The sequence below is a fragment of the Thamnophis elegans genome, chromosome 7, assembly GCF_009769535.1.
Source record: "Thamnophis elegans isolate rThaEle1 chromosome 7, rThaEle1.pri, whole genome shotgun sequence".
Lineage (NCBI taxonomy): Eukaryota > Metazoa > Chordata > Lepidosauria > Squamata > Colubridae > Thamnophis > Thamnophis elegans.
Window position 1 is genome coordinate 35,682,986 of NC_045547.1, and position 24,264 is coordinate 35,707,249.

A 24,264-nucleotide genomic window follows, 5' to 3' on the forward strand; every position below is an offset into this window, starting at 1 on the left:
AAATCATTCATCTCTTCCTGAGAAAACAATTTTGGTCTTGTATCATCTTCAAAGTCAGAACTTGATTTGTCATCTTGTTCAGGTATGACTTCACCTTCATTGGAGCTAGGTATCTCTTCCAAGGTAGCAGGGGGCTTGGGTACTGGTATATCTGTGCCATGGGGGATGGGATGAATTGCTGAGTGAAGATTGGGGTATGAAATGGAATGCTTCCATTTGGAATTAAATCCTTTCACATCACATGAACAAAAGTAACAGTCATCACTATGGTTCTTTTGCTCTCGCCATACCATAGAAATCCCATAATGGAAAGATTTTTTCTTACCCTTAAACCTCAACACACCGTTTGCACACTTTATGAGGCGCCCAAAATTTATCTTGATCTCCAATTTTTAGTCCAAAGTATGCAAAGTATACTTTTTTCACAAAGTCTGTAATATTCTGCTGCTGCTTCAACAATGTATATTCACCACAGATGAAACAGAAACTGTGTGGCAAATTAATACACTTTCGTGGAGCCATAACATAATGGTTGAAGAATGACGAGCTAACATGAATTGCGATGAAAAACTGTGAACAGCCTAGAACCAAGAACCTGATGATGATTCGTGCACAAGTGTGGCATGCAGGAGAGAGCAGCTCTGTGTCTGTACATGAGACATCACAGTATGCCCTGTGTCTCCTTCTCACTGGATTCTTCAGGAAAGATTAATCCCTTCTACCATTAGAAGCACAGACTTAAAACTTGCTTAGCTTATGTATATATTGCTGACCATCAGATTTACAGTGCTATATTTTTTTTACATAACTTGGACAAAACCTTTAGGTTTTTGGGGGGCATTTTATATCTTAAATGCACTTATGTAAATTAATTAATAGTAATTTGGACTTTAAATTTGGTTAAAAACCCATAATATAAAAAATACCAAAAATTTTAAAAAATGATAAATTTGAACACAATTTTGCATGTTGTGACAAATCATGACGTCTAGGAGTTTTTTAAATATTTTATTTGTTTTCAACACACCAAAATACATGGAAATTAGATGAAAATAATTAAACAGCTTTTTAGTCGCAGACCTGTGATTCTACCTGCTTCTTGAGAAACTGGGGAAAGGATTGATTAATTCCAGGTTCATTCCTGCATTGGTAAGAGGAGGAAATGGAGGAATCAATTTACCAGCAGAGATTAAATAGCAAACACACAAACAAACGACCACCTTTTGAGACCAAAGATGGTATTAGTCTGACAATTTAAATAAACAAATCAATGGAGGCTATGGGTTCCTGGCAGTAATGCTTAATCCACCTGCAAGACTGGGCCCTGGTTCTGAGGACATCACATTACAAGGTCTTATCTGGATGAAAGAATCTAACATCTCCAATAATAAGAGATAGTAGCTGGGCGGGAGCGGGGATGACTATGACACTCCACACCCTCCCGTCACCAGTTGTATTCCACAGTTGAGGAAGTCTTCCTGGTCTGGACCGGTTAGGGCTGTTCTCTCTTTCCCTCCCCTTTCGATGCTCGCAATGATGACATTACTCCGGTACTGAAGCCGGAGATAAAAAGGAGCCTATACATTAAGTGCCGCCTCCTCCTCAAGGCACCAGAGAGGAGCTCACTTAGAAGGTTTGGTCTCCAACCGCGTCATAGACGGCAGGCGGGAAAGGCGTCAGGAATCAACGCCGGTGTTAACTTATTGTTGGGCGCCGGGCAAGGAACGAGGAGGCAAACGGCCGAGTGCCAGCCAGGGGGACCCGTCCAGAAAGGCGCAGCTTCGTCCTGAAGGAGAACAGCAGCACTTTCTGGAGTTGTGCGAAGCGAAGGCTGCCGGTGAAGCGGACGTCTCTTCAGCAGAGCGTGCCGAGTTTTGCGGGGCTAGGTGACAAGTCAAAGCGCGCTCCGAGCGAAGAAGCGAAGCAGGCGGTCCAGAGCGCCCCTGAGTCGCACGGAGCTCATCCATGGTCACCTGCAGAGAAGTCGGGGGCTTCGGCGTCTGGGACTATGTGGTCTTCGCGCTCATGCTTGTTATCTCCGCGGTCATCGGAGTGTACTACGCCTTCGCGGGTGGTGGCCAGAGGACCCGCGAATCCTTCTTAATGGGGGGCCGCAGCATGTCAGCTTTCCCCGTGGCGCTCTCCTTAACGGCCAGCTTCATGTCGGCCGTGACGATACTAGGCACCCCCGCCGAAATCTACCGCTTCGGGTGCATGTTTAGCCTCTTCGCCATCTCCTACGCGTTCGTGGCGCTCATAAGCGCGGAGATCTTCATGCCCGTCTTCTACCGCCTGAAAATCACCAGCACCTACGAGGTAGGGAGGGGGAGACCGGTCAGCTTTTCTTCTGCTCATAGTTGCTTTCTCGAGAGGCACTGGCCCGTTTCTTCTTGGCTGCGGACTATTGTTTTATCCACATCCTAGTAATTGCACACAAACAATTACTGCCATATTGTTTTCTCCACTCCATCACTCATTTTCAACTAGGAGGTGTAAGTTGGAAAGAGTTGGAAACGCTCTGCAGCTTGTCCTATAGACTTGGACGCTGCAGATCGATCTTCCATTACCATGTGATCCCAGCAGGCATGAAAATAATTTAGAGTAGTTTCACAAGCTCAGCAACTTGATATGTGAACGCCAACTCCTAGAATTCCCCAACCAGCATGCATTCACACATCTTAAAAGTCGCACATCTTAAACATTGCTAACATTGGTTTAGTTAGAGAGGACAGAATAGCTTCTGGCAAATGAATATGCTTCCTTGTCATATAGCCCCCTAGATTCTGCTGCCTGAAGTGATTGTTTCATTTTATGAAATAGAATTATGCGTGACTCAGCACACAAGTTTTATTGGATAATAATCATTGTGAAACCTTGTATTAGATGCAACAGAACAATTATGTATAGAATAAAACTTGATGTGGAATGTAGATTTATATAAACAGAATAGAATGACAGAGGTTGGCAGAATAAAGCAAGGCTGAAGAGTTAAGACAACTCTAAAGTAATAATTATTCAGTAAAATGTCAATTGTTTCTTCAAAGTTACACACAAATCTTACAAAGTGTTTGTTTATTACAGTACCTAGAAATGCGGTTTAATAGACCACTGCGCCTGTGTGGAACAGGACTCTTTATTATACTGACGGTAAGAAAATTAATTTTATACATGTCTTAATGTATGATATTTCTAAAGTAAATTGACTCAGCCTGCCATCTTTCCAAGGTTAGCAAAATGAGGACCCAGATTGTTGAAGGAAATATGCTCATATTATAAACTGCTCAGAGAGTGCTGTAAAGCATCGTATATAAGTCTAAGTGCTATTATTATTGCTAAATTTTAATATCTAATAACTCTGCAGTAGATTACATAACTAAGAAGTTTAATGTAGTATAAATAATAGTGGTAAAATAGTGGTAAAATAAAGTTGGTTTTTAAAAACAGATGTGAAGTTATTAACTATATTATTTTATATGAAACTAAACTGAAGTACAAAGTAAAGAAAATCTTCATCTCCAATGACAAAGAGAGTTTGATTGCCTATTTAAGTTATAATAGATATTTAGGTGGATAGGTGATGAGGTGGTGCAGTGGTTAGGGTGCAGTACTGCAGGCCACTTTAGCTGACTGTGATCTGCAGTTCAAATCTCACCGGCTCAAGGTTGACTCAGCCTTCCATCTATCTGAGGTGGGTGAAATGAGGACCTGGACTGTGGGGGCAAATTGCTGACTCAATTTGCTAAAAAAATTTGTAAACCGCTTAGAGAGGGCTAAAAGCCCTATGAAGCGGTATATAAGTCTAATTAATTAATTAATAATAATAAATTTATAATAAATATTTATTATAAATAAATTTATAATAAATAAATAAATATGCTAAAGAATTTTGAACTAAACCTTTTAAACAGGAAAATGTTTTACTGATATTTACAAACTTTTTTATATCCTGTAAAGTGGCATATTTGCCATTTAGTCTGTTCTTTGGAATATACCTTGGATTCAAATCTAAAATAATTTAAGGGTATCTTCAGTCATCTTCTACTTCATTACTTTTTTCATTATCCTAAAACTTCTTTGGTACACCGGAGATTTTCCTGAACAACAGGAGATGAACTATAGTAAATTTTTTGTTAACTTCAGGAGTAAACTATCACATAACATATTTTACTTCTCAGAATTATGATTATCAAAAGAAAAACAAATTTTAATCAACTTGAGATTTCAATCATAATTTACGACTATGAATGTACCTTGACCACTTTTGAAATATTTAGTTGTTCATGAACTCAACGATGTTCTTAGAATAACTTGTTTCTTGTTTCTTTATTTAATTGATCAAATTTATAGGCCACTCATCTCACTGTAATAAGTGACTCTGAGTGGCTTATAAGTAATTACTGTTACTGTTACTTTGCCTGCAGTAATGTTCCAGACAATAATGTTCTGCATTTTTTCATGATTATGATAGCTTCTTATTTTTTTATCCTAAAGATGAAAACTATTCTTATTTTATTGGTATTTTGTGTAAACACTATTGAAACCTATCACTTTTATCAACATGTATGTCTTATATTGTTTGAATTTAATTCACCATGCAATTCAGTATTGTACTGTTTCTAAAGAGTTCTTGGAAGGCCAAGATGAACAGTTTGTGTTGTTTGTTTATTTTTCAGATACTTTACACTGGAATTGTCATTTATGCTCCAGCCTTAGCTTTATATCAAGGTAACTGTTACAACAGTCGTATGAAAAATGTTCATAAATCATTTTTTTTCAATGCCATTTAACTTTGAACAGTCCACTAAATGAATGTTTGTACATTGAGACTACCTGTATAATTAATTCTTTTAAAAATGTGATCAATTCACAATTAATCTTGTGTGTGATATTTGCAATACAATGCACATTTCTGTTATAATGATTTTCATTCTTATTTTCACAAAAACCTAAATATTTATATTCTACATTATTTTTATAATAGCCTTCAATAATACATATATAATAAATATGTATATACATATATTTTTAATCAATCCTTCAACAAGAAAATGATTAGATTCACTCTTTAGTTCAGTTTTACCTTTGTTTGCTGATTTAAATTATCTGCATTATTCCAGGAGAGTTGTGTATTTAAGAACATATTGGAATCCCATATTAGTTAATTTTTAAAATTAAGTTGAATATGCTTTGGATTAACCATTTCCTGCTATTTTAATTTAAAAAAATATTTTGTACTTTTTCTCCTCTAGTTACAGGAATTCATTTATGGGGTGCAGTTGTTGGAACAGGAGTAGTCTGTACTTTCTATTGCACACTGGTAGGTCTGCAATTATTTTGAAAATTGCTACAACTGCAAAGCTTAAACACTTAATTGAACAAATTCATTATATTTACTTCTGTTATTTTAAGTACAGATAGTCCTCAACTAACGACCACAATTGAGCCCAACATTTCTGTTGTTAAATGAGATGTTTGTTAAGTGAACTTTGCTCCATTTTATGACCTTTTTGCAGCAATTGTTAAGCGAATCACTGCAGTTGTTAAGTTAACAACACAGTTGTTAAGTGAATCTGACTTTCTCATTGATTTTGCTTGTCAGAAGTTTGTAAAAGATGTTCACATGAGCTCAGGACACTGCAACCGTTATAAATACGAACAGTTACCAAGTATCCGAATTTTAATCATGTTATCATTGGGTTCCTGCAACAGTTGTAAATGTGAAAAACAGTTATAAGTCACTTTTCTGGTGCCTTTGTAACTTTGAACAGTCACTAAATGTAAGTCAAGGACCACCTGTAATCTGCATTATGCAAAGATATTTGTATGGCTTGGCTAAGAAATGCATTGAATGTCTTAGACTCCAATATGAGTATTATATTCCTTTTAATATTAGTTAGTTGCCTTGTATTTTAATCTATGTTTTTTCTTATCCATCCAGGGTGGACTAAAAGCAGTGATTTGGACAGATGTTTTTCAAGCTGGAATCATGATTGCTGGATTTTTATCTGTGATTATACGTGGTGCGATAGTACAACATGGGTTTGGAAATATAATAAATGATGCCTCTCATGGAAAAAGATTAGATTTCTGGGAGTAAGTACTTAATTTATTTGAGCTGGAGAAGAAACCTTCAAATATACAGTATATTATTTGTTATATCAAACAAATGATATTTTCCAGTAATAGATATAGAATAAGGCTGATTCTATATCTACTGATCAGAATGCTTAAGTTACTGGATTAGGACCAGGAAGGTCTCATTCATGAAAAATCAATGTGTGACATTGAATTACTCACATTTTCTCTGCTCAAACTTTTCATAGTTGTAATGGAGGAGATAAAATAAAAAGAGATCTTCAAGTAAATTGTAGATTTGATGGGAAGGTGGGATATAAGTCAAATAAATAAATAATGAGAGAGAGACAAAAGAGAGAGAGAGAGACAGCAAGAGAGAGAGAGAGAGAGAAAGTAGGTACAAGTTAAAAAGACTTTCATAAGGTAAAAACTTACCTACCTATTGTAATATGTGTCTACCATATGATTTGGTTTGTTGGAAGAATCCAAAATAGTACAGGTATATCATAAAAAAGACTATAATAGGCCACAAAAGATAGGAAAATAGCAGATTGGGTGTCCAATTTTGCATGAGCTTAAATAGTTTTCAATACAATTGTAGAATTTATTCCTAAGAAATATTTGCATTTCAATGCCAAAATTATTAATGATGTAATTATTATGACTGTAATGAAGCTTGCCCATTAGGGTCGGAGGTTGGAATAAATATTAAATGACCTGCCTCAAGTAATGACCAACCATCCCTGCTCTACCCAAGGTATTCATTAATCAAATATGTGAGTCATTAAGTGAAGCAAGGGGTGCCTCGGGGATGGGGCAGATCTTGGGAGGCCTAGTGCAGAGACAAGCCCACCTGCCTTGGGACTCCCAAGTCCCTCCCACCCCACCCACCCCCGAGATATCCCATACTCTGCTTTTGCCCCTTGAGAGGCTCCCACTCTTGCCTTGTTACACAATTAACTGTCCTATCAGCGAAAAACAATGGAGAAGAAAAATGTTGGACATGCCTGCCTTTCCTGGTTCTGCCCAGTGGTGTATTAACCATTAAGCAGACTAAGCACGTGCTTAGGGTGCCAGGCCCAAAGGGGGCACCACAAAGTTGAGAAAGAAAAAAAAATAAACCAATAAAGATTTGTGCAGTATGTACAAAGGAGGGGCACCAAGAATTGTCAGTGCTAATCCGCCCCTGCCCTTCCTCCTGACAAGATGCCCCTGCCTTTCTGGAGGAAAAAGACTGGTTCCCTAACCTTTCAGAGTTTTCTGCCTCATCAGCTGTCTACCCATCAGCTGGCTATCAGGAGACTGCAGATTTCACCTGGCTTTTTCTAGCCTTAGGAAATCAGACTCTGAAGAATAGAGGAAAGCAAGCAAGCAAGCAAGCAAATAAACTCTTAGAGTCTTAGCTGGGTCTTACAAGCAATCAGACAAACAGCTGAAAGTTTTGTAAGGATCTCGCTTCTGTCTCATTTTAATACAGATGCTCAACTTTCTGAGCTGAATATTTTTTCTCAAGGCAAAAAGCTGCAGAAAGAGTTTCTTTGCCTGCTTGGTTTCTTTCCTCTACTCTTCAGCCTGGAATCAAAGTTAGCTTTTTAAAAATGGATAGAAATTGGAAGGCAGAAGAGTTTAATTTTATCACCAGGACGAGGGGAGAAAGATTAACAACTTTGTCCCTCCCAGCTTTTTTTTTAGCTTTATTTATTGAAAAAATGAAGGAGAGGAGAGGAACACCCTTTTTGGAGGAGAGAGGGGTTAAAGTAAGGAAAAGGTTGTCGGAAGCTCGGTCTAAAGCTGCTACTACTACTTTACTAGTTGTTTATTGTCATTGCACCTCGTACAACGAAATTAAATGCCATCTTCAATGTACATTATAACTATAAAAATAAAACACAAACACCCCCCCTTCACATTCTATGCAATTGAATTGAAAACTCCTGATATTGCATTAATATTGCAATTCTATTCAGTAGAATTCAATATGGTTACTGTCCTGGGATATAAGCCTATTTGTCCTTGTTTTTATTATCCTGTACCGTCTGCCAGATGGTAATAGTTCAAAAAAAGGGTAACCAGGATGAGATGGATCTTTAAGAATGTTTTGAACTTTCTTAAGACAGTGGGAGCTATAAAGCTCTTCCAAAGAGGTGAGAGGGCAACCAATGATCCTCTGGGCAATGATGTTAACTCTCTGGAGCGCGGTCCTAACTGCCACTGTGCAATTGGCAAAACATACACAGGTGCAGTATGTTAAAATACTCTCTATGGTGCAGTAGGGTCTGGTTACCCAAAGACTAACAAATGCCAGGAGAAGTTTGCAATCTCCCAATGGCCAGCTGACCAGGGCAGAAAGCTTCAAAGGCAGCTGCCATTTTCTGCAAAGACTTGTCGGAGCTGTGAAAATGCCAGCTGCTTCTAGGAGGCATGGGGAGCAGGCCCATGTGCTTCAGGGTCATGTCAGGGTAGGAGGGAGGGAAGGGAGACAGGTGGGGAGATGCTACAGCACTCCCATATTGAGTTATAAGGGTGAATGGCCAGGTGGGCACTGGAGCCATTATAACTTTAAAACAGAGTCATATGTGGTTTGAGGGTATCTGTTGTAACTTTGAACATTCGTTAATTGACCTTTTGTATCTGGAGGACTATCTCTGTAGAATAAGTTTTTAAAATGTGTTCCATGCTCTCAGTACTTCTACTTAATATTTAGAATTTTTAATATGTTTTCAAATTAAGCTTGATAAATATTCATTGAAAGAAAAAAAGTCATGTTTAATAGACATATGAACAGTTAGCTAATACTATAAAATACATTTTTATTCAATGTAGCTTCAATCCTAATCCTTTGCAAAGGCATACATTCTGGACAATTGTTATAGGTGGGACTTATACCTGGCTTGGTATATATGCAGTCAATCAGTCTCAAGTTCAGCGATATCTTTCCTGCAAATCCCGATTTCAAGCAAAATTGTAAGTTAACATATTTTATTTGTTTGCTCAAGGGTTTTCATTTAAACTGCATTCTCAACATCAGTGTCCAATAATGATACAACCTGAATACTTATAATGTAGTTATGTATTATAGCCTTTTTTAAATGCAAAGCTTTAGTAACAATGACTTTAGCATTTCATATGACATTCTGTTGAAGGATATAAACCACAACTATAATAATCAATAATCAAATTATTTATTACCATTATTAAAATCTCAAACAGGCATGGAACTTTGCTTTTGTAAACTCTGTCTGATTTATTACCCATTTATGTATGTGTAAAGAATAACCATCATGAAGGGCATAATTAACTATTGACATAAACATTGGAAATTAACGATCCTATCCAATCTGTGTTTTAAGCAAAGAGCTAATTTTGCTGTTCAAGGTACTTGCTGACAGGGTAACAATTAAAAAAGAGTAGCAGTTTCATGCTGTTTGGAAATTAGTTCTCACAGATTATATATCTCTTACTACTTAGCAACTGTATTTTAAATTTTCAAACTGACCTAAAGGCAGCCCAAAATAATACCTCGTTCTGTCCAATATGATGCATATTATTCATTTATTTGTCTCCATATTTTTGTGACATCTTATTCTTGGGGTATATTTACAATAATAAGAATATTACCATGTTTTAAATCCTTATAAAAATAATTAAACACCAGGAAGATTTGTTTTTTTGTTTTTTTTTCTATAGCAATAGCAGTAGACTTATATACCGCTTCATAGGCCTTTCAGGCCTCTCTAAGCGGTTTACAGAGAGTCAGCATATTGCCCCCAACAATCTGGGTCCTCATTTTACCCACCTCGGAAGGATGGAAGGCTGAGTCAACCCTGAGCCGGTGAGATTTGAACCGCTGACCTGCTGATCTAGCAGTAGCCTGCAGTGCTGCATTTAACCACTGCGCCACCATGTTTTAATTCATGTGGGAAAAATCTCCTGAAATCCTGGCAAGTCAGATAGTGATTTTTACATGTATGTAACTATTTACCTTTGTTGGAATATTTGCATAACTTTTTAAGCCAAAGAAACTAGTACATTCCTATCTAACAAAGACTTTTTCTTTTCCTGCCAAAAAGGAAATGAACACAGGTACAATACAATGCAAAGTGCACTTATATAATGCTACAAAATTATAATATTTACAAAGTAAAAAAAATCCTCTTGTTTGTTTTCTCATAGATCTCTTTATTTAAACCTCGTGGGACTCTGGTTAATTCTTGCATGTGCAGTATTATGTGGATTAGTAATGTACTCTGTTTTTAAGAACTGTGACCCATTGAAAGCAAAGTGTGTGGGAGCATCAGACCAGGTTTAGTATTAAAACATTCTTAATTAATGCTAAATAAACATCAGGGCCGTCATTTTCAGTTTGCTATTGGGATTTGATTTGATTACAGTGAATTACTAGCAACAATTATGAGAAACCTCTTTTGAAGGAAACAATTAAGGAATTAATAACATTACATTTTTGGATAATGTCTCTCAAAGGACACCATGCATATTTGAGGAATTAAATTAATGTTGTATTTTTATGCCGATTTTGAACCATGAATGTATCTTTCTTGAAAAAAAGCAATTTGAGAGATTATTTTACATATGTTTTTATCATGTAAAAGTATTTATCTTTTATTGTAAGGGAGGCAGAAGAATATAAGAGAAAAAACCACATAAAAATAAATGTATAAAATATATGTTATATTTGCATATTTCAGCTCATGCCTTATCTGGTATTGGAACTTTTCAACGAGTTTCCAGGAATGATAGGCCTTTTTGTTGCTTGTGCTTATAGTGGAACTTTAAGGTAAGTTAATTCAAAATTCAATAGGCAGAGAAGTGGGGATGTTTCAATAGAATCAAATGACAATAGCAACCTTATAACAAACGCAAATGGTATACCCATTAAATTCAAGGAGACTTAGTTCTCAAGAAAGATGTGTGGTTGTACTTTAATGGGATTTCCAGAGGTATGGTATATATTTTCCCCTTAAAGTTATCTATACAGCAGCTCATCCCAGTTCTGCACAGCTTCATGTTTATACATTTTAAGTGATATCATTTAATCTAAATATGAGCTGAGGGCACATATTTTATTAGTATGTTACTTTGAATGTGTAGCCGTATTTTATGGGAATACTGTTGCCCTTTGACTTAAAATAATTTAACGAACAACTTTTAGTAACAATAATATTAGTAAATAAAAAGAAAAGTGAATTTAGGAAAATTTTACAGAGAAATGAAAGTCACTGGATTGGTATATTATGCTAAACCAAAATGTGCTTTTTTTAGCATAAGCCACGAATCCATTGTGTTATATACTAATCATAGTTTATTATAACATATATTATAATAAGCCAATAATTTCTTTATTATATAGACTGGTTTATTTAAGGTTTTATTAGGAACGTTTTTGAACAGAATGGAGACTGTTTAAATTATGGCTTTTTTTCAAAGTAATAGATAAAACTAGTTGAAAAACTAATGTCTTTTAATTATTGTAATTATTCAGCTGCTTAATTTTAACAGAAATAATAAACACTATAGTAACTATTTGATTGCAAATAAAATTCACCTTTAAATTGATATGAAATTACATGAACTCTGTTTTACCTGCCTTAGTACAGTGTCCTCTAGCGTCAATGCTTTAGCTGCTGTGACAGTGGAGGACCTCATTAAACCTTATTTCACATTAACTGAACTTAAATTGTCTTGGATTTCTATGTGCATGAGTAAGTATATATTAATATTTATTTTAAATTTAAATTATCTTAAGAAGGATAGTGTTTTATTTGTTTTTAAATATTAAAATGTACAATTACTATTTTTAAAATATATTAATTATTATTTTGTAGCATTTTATATATAAGCTAAATGGCTAGATGCTTACAGAAAAAGTCTGTATAGTGAAAAAAGCATATTATTATGATTAGTTGCACAGTCAGCCAGATGTTTAGACTGGATTTGACATTGTTACTGTTGTTGTTGTTATGATTATTATTGACAAAGAACAACCTGACTTGTTTACTGCTAATAAATAAATAAAAACTTGTTATTTGATCTCTTTGTGTGCATCATTCACATAGGTTTATTTTATGGTGCTGTGTGCGTTGCTATGGCTGTTGTGGCATCAAAGCTAGGAGCATTATTACAGGTATCTTTAATAATTTCTTTGTCAAGAAAACTCTCTGGAAAACAAAGCAACCCTTATTCCTTTCAATTTTCTTTTTTATACTTTGGACTTTCTTTGATTGTAGTATTAGCATTGAGTAAACCTCAATTGTGTAAGCTAGTGCAGTCCATAACCTTCAATGAAGGGGCTTTCATCCTGCAGTGAATTGATTCAGCATGAGCACAGGATAAGTGCAGTATAAGAGTGCACTACAAACATGTGATGTGTCAATAAGACATTTACAACTAAAAGTCAGTAAAAATCAACTAAAAGTCAGCATAAAATGGTTTGCTTTTCTTTCTTCTTTCCTTTTCCTTTGTTTGTGTCAGTCCATGTTTATGTGCATTTATTGTTTTAAAAGCTATTTTAAGGTGGGGCAAATGATGGCAGAGAAAATATAAAGGAAGGGAATAATTTCCTCACAGGTCATTTCTACTTTCCAAGACATGTTCCTTTCAATTATATTTGTCTCTAATTTGAAAAATCAGAACCCAACCAATTCAGCATGGGCAACTTGAAGAGGGGAAATGGTTTTCAGGGAAAGGATTAACTATATTGTCTCAACACCCTTTCCTATTACTAATTGAGCAGTATCTTAATATATAGTGTTTCCTATCTGTAAATTCATGTACTATTGCCTATGTGGTGTTCTACACAGATGCTGGAGATTATCACAGTTTCCTAAATGCCTACCTACAGTATATTTGTTAATATTTGTTAATGTTAATGCTTGCTGAACGTTCTGAATCCCAACATATCTGCAAGACTTCAATTAGAGAATGTTCTAATAAATAACCACTATTTTGGTTCGGAATATTTTTCCAGTAGAAATGGATAAGTGTATTACAAAATTAAATATTCTCTTTTCATTTTAACACGTTTAAATGAAAATGAAGCTATTTAGCACTGTTTGTAAATTTTAATCTTTCAAATGTATAACTTTTTTTCACTTTCCATTGTTCACTCACCATTTGGGCAGCTTCCCATATCATACTGTATTAGACACAGAAAGAAATTTTACTGCCACTTGTGAACAGGTTCATAGTCTTTTGAAATTTGAATACATTCAAAACTATAGCTGAATTCTCACTGAACCCCTCTTGTTTCCTTAGGCAGCATTGACCATTTTTGGCATGATTGGTGGGCCTCTCCTAGGACTCTTTTCCTTGGGAATTCTTTTTCCATTTGTCAACGCTCTGGTAAGAAACTTTTCTGTTTATAGAACTATTTATTTAATTGCTGCCCCATCTTCTGATTCAAGACATTCCTCAGCCTCCTTGCAAAAAAATAATAATAATTAATCAAATGTATTTGAAGCTATTAAATGTATCAATTCAAACCATAGTGAATTGTAAGCATTTTGGTGAACCTTACCTTTCTTTTAGTTTTGGTATACTGTAGGGGCAAAATGTTTGTTTCAGAAATAATATCAACAGGATGACTTGGAGATCCTTCTCTTTCTGAAGTTCTAAATGATATTAAAAAGTTCTATGGCTGCTTTTTTTAAGGAAAGTAGTATATGCAATCCTAAATAACTAATGTGACATCTGTTACATTACTAAAAGTACATTGTTCAGAAATTACGGTGGGATTTATTTCTTTTACTTCTACTTTTCTTTTAAATGTGATCACATTTTATTTCTTGTTTTATAGGGTGCTTTTATAGGTCTCGTCTCTGGATTTATTATTACCCTTTGGATTGGAATTGGATCTCATATTTATAAGCCACTGCCATTTAGGACCCTGCCATTAAATCGTACAATTATAGGCTGTAACATAGCCAACCTAAGCACAGATGTTTATGCAATGGATTCCATTGATCAGCTCACAATTAAAAATAGTGAGAGGTATATGCTAAATTTATTAACCATCCACTTAATATGTAACACTTAATTATGCCAGGCACAGTAAGTCTTTTATAGTATACATTTTTCTGTTCACATTTACAGGATACATTAATACTTTGCAGATCACATGCAGAGAAAGGGATAATTGTTCATTTCCATTGCTATTGATTTATCCAATGATGTTAACTTGCTTCTGCTAGTGATTTTATACATATAATATACATTTTTTAATGGAAATGTACATTTAAATTCAAAAGGAAATTGGCAAAATCCCATAATTTTAAGTGTTACCGAACAATTGATATATCTGTTAGGATGGGTTCACAGATTGTGTTAAACCGTTATTTGTTTAATTATGATTCACTAATTAAGCCACAATTGCTTATGTTATGTTATATATTTGTCATTAACTATGATTGCCACATTGCTATGACTGAGTATATTGCACATAATCAATATCAAATAAACTAATGATAGTTTAATATGTTAAGTAAACCTGGCCACCATAGTGTGTCTCTTGCAGAGAAACATCATATTCTAAAGACCTGAAGATACTTTTTGGGTTATGGTAGATATAATCAGAACAAATCTGGGATTATGTTTTTATCGTGACTGCTTTTAATCAGTGTATCATCTTCATACAGAGAAGAAAAGCACCTACTTTGCTTTAGTTTTCTCTTAGCTTGAAAGTCTAGACTCACTTTTGAGTAATATGTGACTGTAATCAACAGTGTGCACAAAAGTGGCCAAAGTCAAGCAGAATGACAAAAGGAACTTTGTGCTGTTGCAATAAAGGTCTGCCTGCCTTGTGCATACAACAATACTGTTGCGGGCACAAGACCATTTTCTTTCTGTGAATGAAGACAGCAATAGCCTCTAATTGTGACTGCAATACTGCTTTTCTAAACTGTTTTAAATATTTACATTTAATATAACATTGTCATTGTGAGATTTCATATGAATTGTGGAAATACATCAATAAATTCTATATTTTCCCCTCTAGACCCATCCTGGCAAATTCTTTGTATTCCTTATCCTATCTTTATTTAAGCCCAGTTGGAACTCTGATTACAATTGGTGTGGGAATAGTCATTGCCCTTTTGACAGGTAATTAATGATTCCTCTATTTTTGCTTTTATTCAAGTGTAAATTTATTTCCAGAAGAACATAATGCAAACCCTGCTCGGCATAAAATCATATCTAACTTTATAATATCAAGATGTAAGGATTAGGTTTCTGATTTGAAATTGCATTGATACCTGGATTTTTAGAATCCAAAAATTAAATATCTATTGGGAATTGAGTTTTAAATTTTGGTTTATTTATAATATTAATCTTTTAAACTTTGAAATTTTAATTTACATTTCCCCCTTCTTCTATAATAAACATTTGTCCATAATTCAGAGCCTGGGCAAATAAAGTATCTCATTCATTACAATAATATACATTGATTTAGAATAATAGGATTTCTTATTACACAATAATTTCTTTTACAATCTTGTTTGAAAGCCAGGAACTCAGACTGCTTCAGCACAAAGATGCTAAACTTACCTGAGAAATGCTTATACAAGCTCACATGAGCACTTCTAAATCTTTTTTAAAGTGTGTCCAGCTTAATATACAATTAAACAAATAATTTGGTACATGACAAATCTTCATTTTATTTTAAGTTGTAATTTATTTAGCTGTCTGAATTTATCAACCTGATTTGAATTTTCAGACAACCTTGCCTAGTTGTTTGCAGATTCAAATCAGTTTGAAAAAAATCAAGTTTACTTCAGATGCATGAAAAATGGTTTCATTGGCATGAGCACTTATGAATATTACAGAACACAAACATCTTATCAAAATACAATTGTTATGTATCTTAGAGGAGTGTCAGGAATAAACCACCAGACCCACAACTGACGAATTCAACTAACTGTTTTATTACTAAACACAGCCTATATACTGGAATTTTCTGACTGATGGTTTGCATCTGAGTGAAAGTGGATGAGGTTTAATAGCATTCAAGGGAGGTCGGACTTCATCCTCTTGTGTCCACCAGGATAGACTTCCCCAACTTCTCCAATTTTGCTGACGAGCATGGGGGAGAGGGGATGGTTCTGTGAAAGTGGGGAATGCATGCCTGCACTTGCTCACCACCTCTGCAACCCAGTTCCAAACAGCTTAAGGCCCAGGAGTGCGACACGGCTGGAGGGGGGTATTCCCTGCTTGACTCTTCTTCCTGGCTCAGTCAGTCTCTCTCCCACATGGAGGCTGCTTGAATAACATCTGATTCAGATGAGTGATGGATGCATAAAAATATACTGTGTTGTAAATTGTGTTCATTTCCTGCCACAATTTGAATTTGTTATTTTTACATCTTTAAACAATTTAGGGCTAGAACATCTAAAAAATGATTGTTGTCCTGTAAATTCCTGCTTTTTTAGATTATGTGGAGGAGTCTTTTCCAACCTGTCACCTTTTGTGTGTTACGGACTATTCCTAGAATTTCTAGTCTGGTTGTGGTGTAACATAGGTTGGAGAAGATTGATTTAGGAAGTGTCTGATAGACTTTGGCCAGTCTCTGTCTGTCTGTCTGTCTCTTTCTATTTCTCTCCCTCTGCTCATCCTACCTCACAGGATTATTGTTGTGGGGAAAATAGGAGGAGGAAGGAGCATTAGGTATGTTCACCACTTTGAATTATTTATAAAAATAATAAAAGTAGGATTTAAAAAAAATATAAATAAATAAATAAACATCTAAACATCCCAGTTCGCGTGATTCTTCTATATCAAAAAGCATGACCTTTTGTCATATGTTTGCACTATTTTATATGAAGTTTCTTATTAGCTTGATGTCTTTATAGATTTATTGATTTAACTCAACTTGGATATGTTTAATTGAAGTAAATAGGTAGGATACAGATTTGTAATAATGAATAAATAAACTATACAATTCAAGAAAAATTGTTTATTTATTTATCAAATTTACATAAAAATCATCTCTCTGAAGTGATTCTGGGCAGTCTACAAATGAAGTCATACAACCATATAAAAAGACATAAGCAAAAACAAAATTAAAAACAGAAGTAAAAACAAGTTAGAAAAATTAAAAAGTGATTACACACCACCTCATGCCATCTCATACTATCTCATGTTAATACTAGTGTTACTGTTTTGCACAAATAATAATTTAACTATAAAGATTCTAAACTGTGTGTGAATGTATTTTAACTAACCACATAAATGTTTTTCAGGAGGACTTAAGCAGAAGGTGGACAAAAAATTCTTACTCAGCAAAGAGGATCTTTTTTGTAATTTCTTATTTCGTAAATTAAAACAAGTATGTATACATTATTTTATTTGACTTCAGACATATAAGGATTGCAAAGAAACAAAAAAAAATTACAGAGGGGTCCACACTATATAAGAAGAGGAATTTATTAGATAGTCCAACTTCAATCCATTTAGTGCTTGAAGTGCTTAGAACAAATCAGTGAGCACAGAAACAGTACACCGGTTGACACACTCCAATCACATAATTGGATAGATTTGTCCCCTAATTAGTCAGATAATAATCATATTTTATTAAATTAAGTTTTCATATTATCTTCAAAGATAGATCCAAGTACACTCCATTTCAGAGGTCAAAATTATTATGACTTATTTCTATGATGTGGTTTTGCTGTTATCAGTTCTTTTTGCCCTCAATATTTAATCTATTAATATTACTCTTGGCTGTTATCTGGATAAATAATTGGCCACTGTCAGAATGACATTGAGAGATATGTGTAATAGGAATCAGGGGTGGGCTGCTGAGGGTTCACAGGTATTCAGGAGAACCCCTAGCTAAGATTCTGTGCAGTTTGGAGAATCCCCAAATCACACTCCTGGCTGGTGCTGCCCACTCCACTCCACCTTTCCCAGAAGTCTCCATGCGGCCCATTTTGGATACAGATAAGTGCAGGGTGAGCACAGAGGTTCAGGGATTGCAAAAAACAGGCCTACCGGAAGTGTAGGAAGGCCAGAAACGGGCCTGTTTCTGCCTCCAGAGGGCCTCTGGGGCCTGGGGAAGCCATTTTCACCCTCCTGGAGGCTCGAGGAAACCCCCCCCCCCAGCCATGGTGCAGAAGGCCACCTAGGCTATGTCCACCATGGCCATGTCCACCCAGAGAACCCCTTGCTAAAATTTTTGAAGCCCATCTCTGATAGGAATATACATATTATAGATGATATTGTTCACAATTTTTTTGAACAGCCCTATGTACTTTAATCTCATCATAGAAAAGATTTCATTTTTTGCACACCGAACCAGCAGTAATGCCAGTAGCAATCCACCCCTGATATAAATAGTATATTTTATATAAGTTTATAATGTGTGAAAGTAAATTTGATCATTAAGTTATTATACTTTTCTGGCTATGAAATATTATTACATAAAAGAAAAAAATCAGTATTGAAGAAGTTCTGGATCTTAAAAGTACCTAATTCTTAACTAGCTTTTGTTATAAAGCTGAAGACACTGAGGATATAACAGAAGATATATATCAGATTCTTCTACGGTAGTGATGTCCAAGGAGGAAGGTCAAAATCTGCAAAATGGAAGGTATGGTATCATAATCTAAACTCTACCTCTTTTGTACATGCATTGACATTGCATGCAAGTACAAAAATGGCAGCGCTTTGATTTTTGACATCATACCCATCATTTTCCAGATATTAATACTCCTACCTGGATGGAAAATTCTGGCAAGTGGAAATTTTTATTACATCCTCTGCTATATACGAGCATTAAAAAGCCATCCCAGAAATTATTCCACTCAGGGGACCCACAGTTAGTCAAAATGTTAGATGATCAAAGCCTGGCTCCATGAGTTAGGCTATAGAGGCTTTTGCAGAGAGCTTTCTTTTACAAACAAAACTCTTCTTTATAACATTGTCTTTTGAAAGTCAGAAACAACCCTTTTTAGGCACTGTATCTTAAAAATGAAACTCTTGATTAACTTATAAAAAATTATTTACAATAAAATTGATTCTGAAAAGCTGAAATAATTTGCAATTATATTATTAAATACCATTTCTTTGTTGGTTATCTTTTATTAACTATGTGAAAAATCTAGTATTTCTATCTGAAGGCTAACATTAGTGAGGGAATTGTTTACACATACCTTTAATCAAGGAAAGACTTTTCCGTTCCCTTTGGAAATCTTCTCCCTTCTAAAGTTCCAAGAGGATGGTGTTCCAAAGAAAGGGGTAGGGTTGGAGATTGGGGTTTTGTATTTAAGATACTAGCTTTCAATTTATCATACCTCAATTAGGAACCTGTTTCAAAATTTATTTGAAATGTATTTATTTATTGAACAAATTTATATGGCTGCCCCAATTCACATAGAGTGACTCTGAGCTGCCTAAAAATCCATAGCACAGAAACCCATGCCACGTACTTCCACCTCCCCACCAATTTGGTAATAACCAAGAAGTAAGGCCTATTTTTGAGATATTTAGAATTTAGAGTTTTTGTTGGTATAAAAATTTGGTTTCAATGCAGAAATTGAAAGCCTATGAGGATATTCCATTTGTCTTATTTACATTTGGCAGCAGATAAATAGATATGTTAAATAGCTGAAATAACAGACTGTTTTTACAGACATTAGATAGAATAAATACACATTGCAATAATCTAATCCTGCAATTGTCAATGAATGACATGATCAAATATTGTTTTCTACTAGTCGTGCAGCTAATGTATTGATCCAAGCAGGTAAATCCTATCCTGGGCCACCACTGTGACTTGGGCATTTAAGAAGAATTCTGGAACCTTCTCAAAACTGTATCTAATCACTCAGGGGATTATTAAGCAATAATAAGCACAAATCTCCAAAACTCTACATTATTTTTAAATTCTGTTTTGTTTATGAATAAATATAAACTCTCATGAGCACCTCATTTTATTTTCTTATTTACTTGTATCCTGCCTTCATTAATTTTTTTACAAATAATTCAATGGAAACAAACACACTTTTCTCCTGCTATTATCCCCACAGCAACAACTCTGTGATGTGAGTTGAGCTGAGAGGGACTGATTAGCCCAAGATCACCCAACTGTCTTTCACAACGAAGGCAGGATGAGAACTCATGTCATTTCACTTTCTAGCCTGGTGCCTTAACCATTAAACCAAACTGTTTATTCATAAGTTGTGATCATTTTTATGTACCATTGAGGAACTAAGTAGTTTTGTAATATAAAGACCACCAGTTTGGTCTAGTGGGTGTAGGTGCTGGCTTAGAATTCATGAGATGGTGATTTCTAGTCCTATCTTAGGCATGAAAGCTAGCTGGACTACCCAACCTATCTCATAATGTTGTTGTTGTGGAGAAAATAGAAGAAGGCAAGGGTATGTTCACTGCATTGAATTATTTATATAAAAATAAAAGGGGGGATATAATAAATAAACTGCAATAACTTATTAAGAATTATTGAAGGATTTGAAATTACAAAGAACTTTATTAATAATTGGTACCTTCTTGAGCCCAATTCAGTGTCATGCTATTAATCCTTAAATCCCTGCATGGTTTGATACCCAGATAGCTATAAGTTTTTTCTCCATCAGGAACCTCTCCCCAAGGATAATTTGCCTGGAACCAATATTACTATTATTTTGTCACTAAGCAAAATCACATCTATTTAATGAGCTGTTATATTTATTATTATATATATTGTTCCTTATTACATTTATTCTAAACATATATTTTATTTTCTAGGAAGATAAAAGAGTTTTGGACTGCCCACCATCCAATGAAGGAACTGACAATCCAGCTTTCAATCATATTGAAATGATGTCAGACAGTAAAACCGGAAATGATATTTATTTGTGAAGATGCTGGATACTTTGCTGAAGTTGGCAGCTATTTCAAATGTATTAACATGGAATACAACTAAGTTTTGCTCATGAGAATATATTAGAAATTTCATCTTAACCTGAACTTTTGCCCACCCATATTTTAACTTCATTCCATATTGGTTGGGACATTGTTAAAGAATACATTATGCAAAAAGTAACTTGTCTTTTTATGTACAATGAGAGCATATGCACCATAGACAAATTCCTTGTGTGTCCAATCACACTTGGCCAATAAATAATTCTATTCTATTCTAAAAAAAAGTAACTGCAAAAATATGGAAACAGTAATAAATCTAACATTCTGATTTCAGAAGATATGTGAAGCTCATTTTGGAAATTAATACCTGTCACATTATTGTGTGCAAAATGAAAACTATGTTATGATTTTTTTTTTATTTCATTGGCTATTGGCTATAATCTGTGTATTTGGGAATAAGATCAAATAACTCAATGAGACTTTACTTCTGAGGAAAAAGATACATACAATTGCATTGCCATGTTTTATTTTCCAAAAGCTTCATTTATTTGTCTTTAGCATCACCCAGAATGTTACACATTTCTTCATGCCCTGATTTTTGTATGTTAACATGGATAATTGCCCATGTGTAGATCTCATGTGGAACTTTATTCTCCTGGATCCTTTATGAGCAGGGTACTAAAATCACAGAAAGGCTAGGTATATTAATGGTTATGTATAAACTTCAATATTTCAAATGATTTCCTTACAGCATCTATTACAGTGCAATAAGAGGGCTTATGTTATCAGGTTAAAACTAAAAACATAGTCCTGCAATTCTTTCAATTGATTTTGCATCCTGATGCAAATTTGTGAGAGATGGTCCAATGTGAATTATTCAATAGAGATCAGAATGTAATCCTACAAGTTTACTCAGAAATAAGTCCTTTTATATTAAAAGAGAAATATTTTTATTGCAGTCCCAAACTTCTTGGTGCTTCTCAAGTTGGCTGTGCCTTTTTATTTAAAACCTTAAAAACTTTTAAAACTTTTTTTTAAAAAACTGGAAAGCAGCAAAGCTACCATCTTCCTTTTCTTTGCCAAAGAATAGATCTCACAACTACATGGACTCAGAACACTGAAGAAGAAAAAGTGGTACAAGTCAAAGATTGGAGCTTTTGGGCTAAAATTGGGAAAGGGAGTTTAGGTGATGGCTGAAGTTGCCAATGAGAGCTTGGAAATACATAATATTTGTATGATAGAATAATGAGGCATATGGTTGTGAATCTCTGGAAGTCTGATTATCTGTGTATGTAATAAAGATAATATAAAGATAATAAAGAATGGTTTGTGAGCTAACCAGAAGAATAAGAATATTTTTTTAAGGAATGATGCTCTGAGAGAGAGAAGTTTTATCTCTTAACACTGTATATATTTGGAAGAAAAATTACTTGGGTATGACCTGTTTATAAAATATCAATTAATTAATTTCAGAATAATGTATTTAAAGGTATTTTGGGAGCAGGATCCTTTCTATGAAATAAGTCTTTTCTTAGAAAATAAAACTATGTTGAAGAAAACACCTGCTCTTGTCTATTAATCTCAACAGTATGGCTTTTTATTTTGAGCAGTTTGTGATGGTTCCTCCAAAATGTCTTTAAAAATATCCAGATATAGCCAAGTGTCTTAATATATATATTGAAGAACCCAATTTAATCTATTAAAGAGGATTTATAATCTACTACCCTAAATTTTAGAATATAAAGTTTAAAACCACGTATTTCCCTTTCAGACTTTCATGAATTATGTTGCTGAATTTCAGCTTCAAGAAACCTGGCTAAATAACAGCTTTTTAATAAGTATGTATAGGTGTTTGCAGTAGTTCCCAGAGCAGGATGAGATAGATTATGTGGTAGTTTACAAGAATTTTATTAGATTAACTGCATTCTATTGAGAACAGGCAGATAAAAGTTTCAGGAATCTGGCCTCTTCCTCCCATGAAGCAACTCTAAGCTACTCAGCCTTTTTATTCCCCTTTCTATTCTAGCTAGGGATTCAACCACACCTAAGCATACAGACCTATGTTCAAGCATTATAATTTGACCCAGTGGGGCACTATTCAACATTTGTGCAGCTAAAATTTAGTAATAATCTATTACTAATGGTCAATGTCTACTCTAACTTCTCAAAAAACAGGTTCCAATTTAACAGTTTATGGGCCAAACTTAAAGCATACAAAAGTACCTTTATGCTTAATAATCCCTCTGTTTAGGTAATAGTTTCTGGTAACCTAAAAACTTTGGTGTGGGTTAGCGATGAGACACTTTTTATTCAGTTCCATCAATACAAAATGCAGCACTGCAGGCTACTGCTAGATCAGCAGGTCAGCGGTTCAAATCTCACCGGCTCAGGGTTGACTCAGCCTTCCATCCTTCCGAGGTGGGTAAAATGAGGACCCAGATTGTTGGGGGCAATATGCTGACTCTCTGTAAACCGCTTAGAGAGGCCTGAAAGGCCTATGAAGCGGTATATACCGTATATACTCGAGTATAGGCCGACCCGAATATAAGCCGAGGCACCTAATTTTACCACAAAAAACTGGAAAAGTTATTGACTCGAGTATAAGCCTAGGGTGGGAAATGCAGCAGCTACCGGTAAATTTCAAAAATAAAAATAGATACCAATAATGTTTTTGAATATTTATTTCAAAGAAAAACAGTAAACTAGCGGTGTATTCAATGAAATACTTCACTCACCTCATGATGCTGATGTCCCGCTGTGATGATGATGTCCCGTGCAGCCGCGGGAGCGATGTCCCGCCTCCTATGACACACGGCACAGTGATTCCTATCATTGGATCACTGTACCAGAGGAGGTGGGACATCGCTATGTGGCTGCTTGCCATAACAAGGAGGAGGTGGGACATCGTTGCAGAGCGGCAGGAGGGGGAGGAAGGGGAATCGTAAGACAGCCCTGCATTACATTAGAACGTGAGGAGGGGGGATGGTGCGATGCGCGCTGCGCGGCAAACTGACACAGAGGGAGGGGAAACTCACAGGGGCACTGGGCCATTCACGAGTGTCACCCAGCGGCATGGCCCCGCCCCTTTTTCTCCTCCATTTCGGGCAAATTTTTCACTGACTCGAGTATAAGCCGAGGCGGCTTTTTTCAGCCCAAAAAGTGGGCTGAAAAACTAGGCTTATACTCGAGTATATACAGTAAGTCTACTGCTATTGCTAATACCTACAAACTAGTTGTAATTTCCCATATATCAACCCAGCAATCTAAATATTCAAAAGTAAATTACAAGGGATGGTATTTATTATAGTTAGCCAACTA

The 24,264-nt window shown here is 35.2% G+C and overlaps 1 protein-coding gene across 1 annotated transcript; it reads left to right on the forward strand.

The window, feature by feature from the left end:
* Positions 1 to 1,506: 1,506 nt before the first annotated feature.
* Positions 1,507 to 22,444, forward strand: SLC5A8 (solute carrier family 5 member 8). The gene is made up of 15 exons (XM_032220544.1): positions 1,507 to 2,316; positions 3,082 to 3,147; positions 4,674 to 4,725; positions 5,250 to 5,317; positions 5,939 to 6,093; positions 8,899 to 9,039; positions 10,249 to 10,378; positions 10,782 to 10,870; positions 11,686 to 11,795; positions 12,150 to 12,217; positions 13,348 to 13,434; positions 13,889 to 14,082; positions 15,086 to 15,189; positions 17,325 to 17,410; positions 20,830 to 22,444. The coding sequence occupies exons 1-15, from the start codon at positions 1,966 to 1,968 to the stop codon at positions 20,941 to 20,943; spliced, it is 1,815 nt and encodes a 604-aa protein (XP_032076435.1). The 5' UTR covers positions 1,507 to 1,965; the 3' UTR covers positions 20,944 to 22,444.
* Positions 22,445 to 24,264: the final 1,820 nt, after the last annotated feature.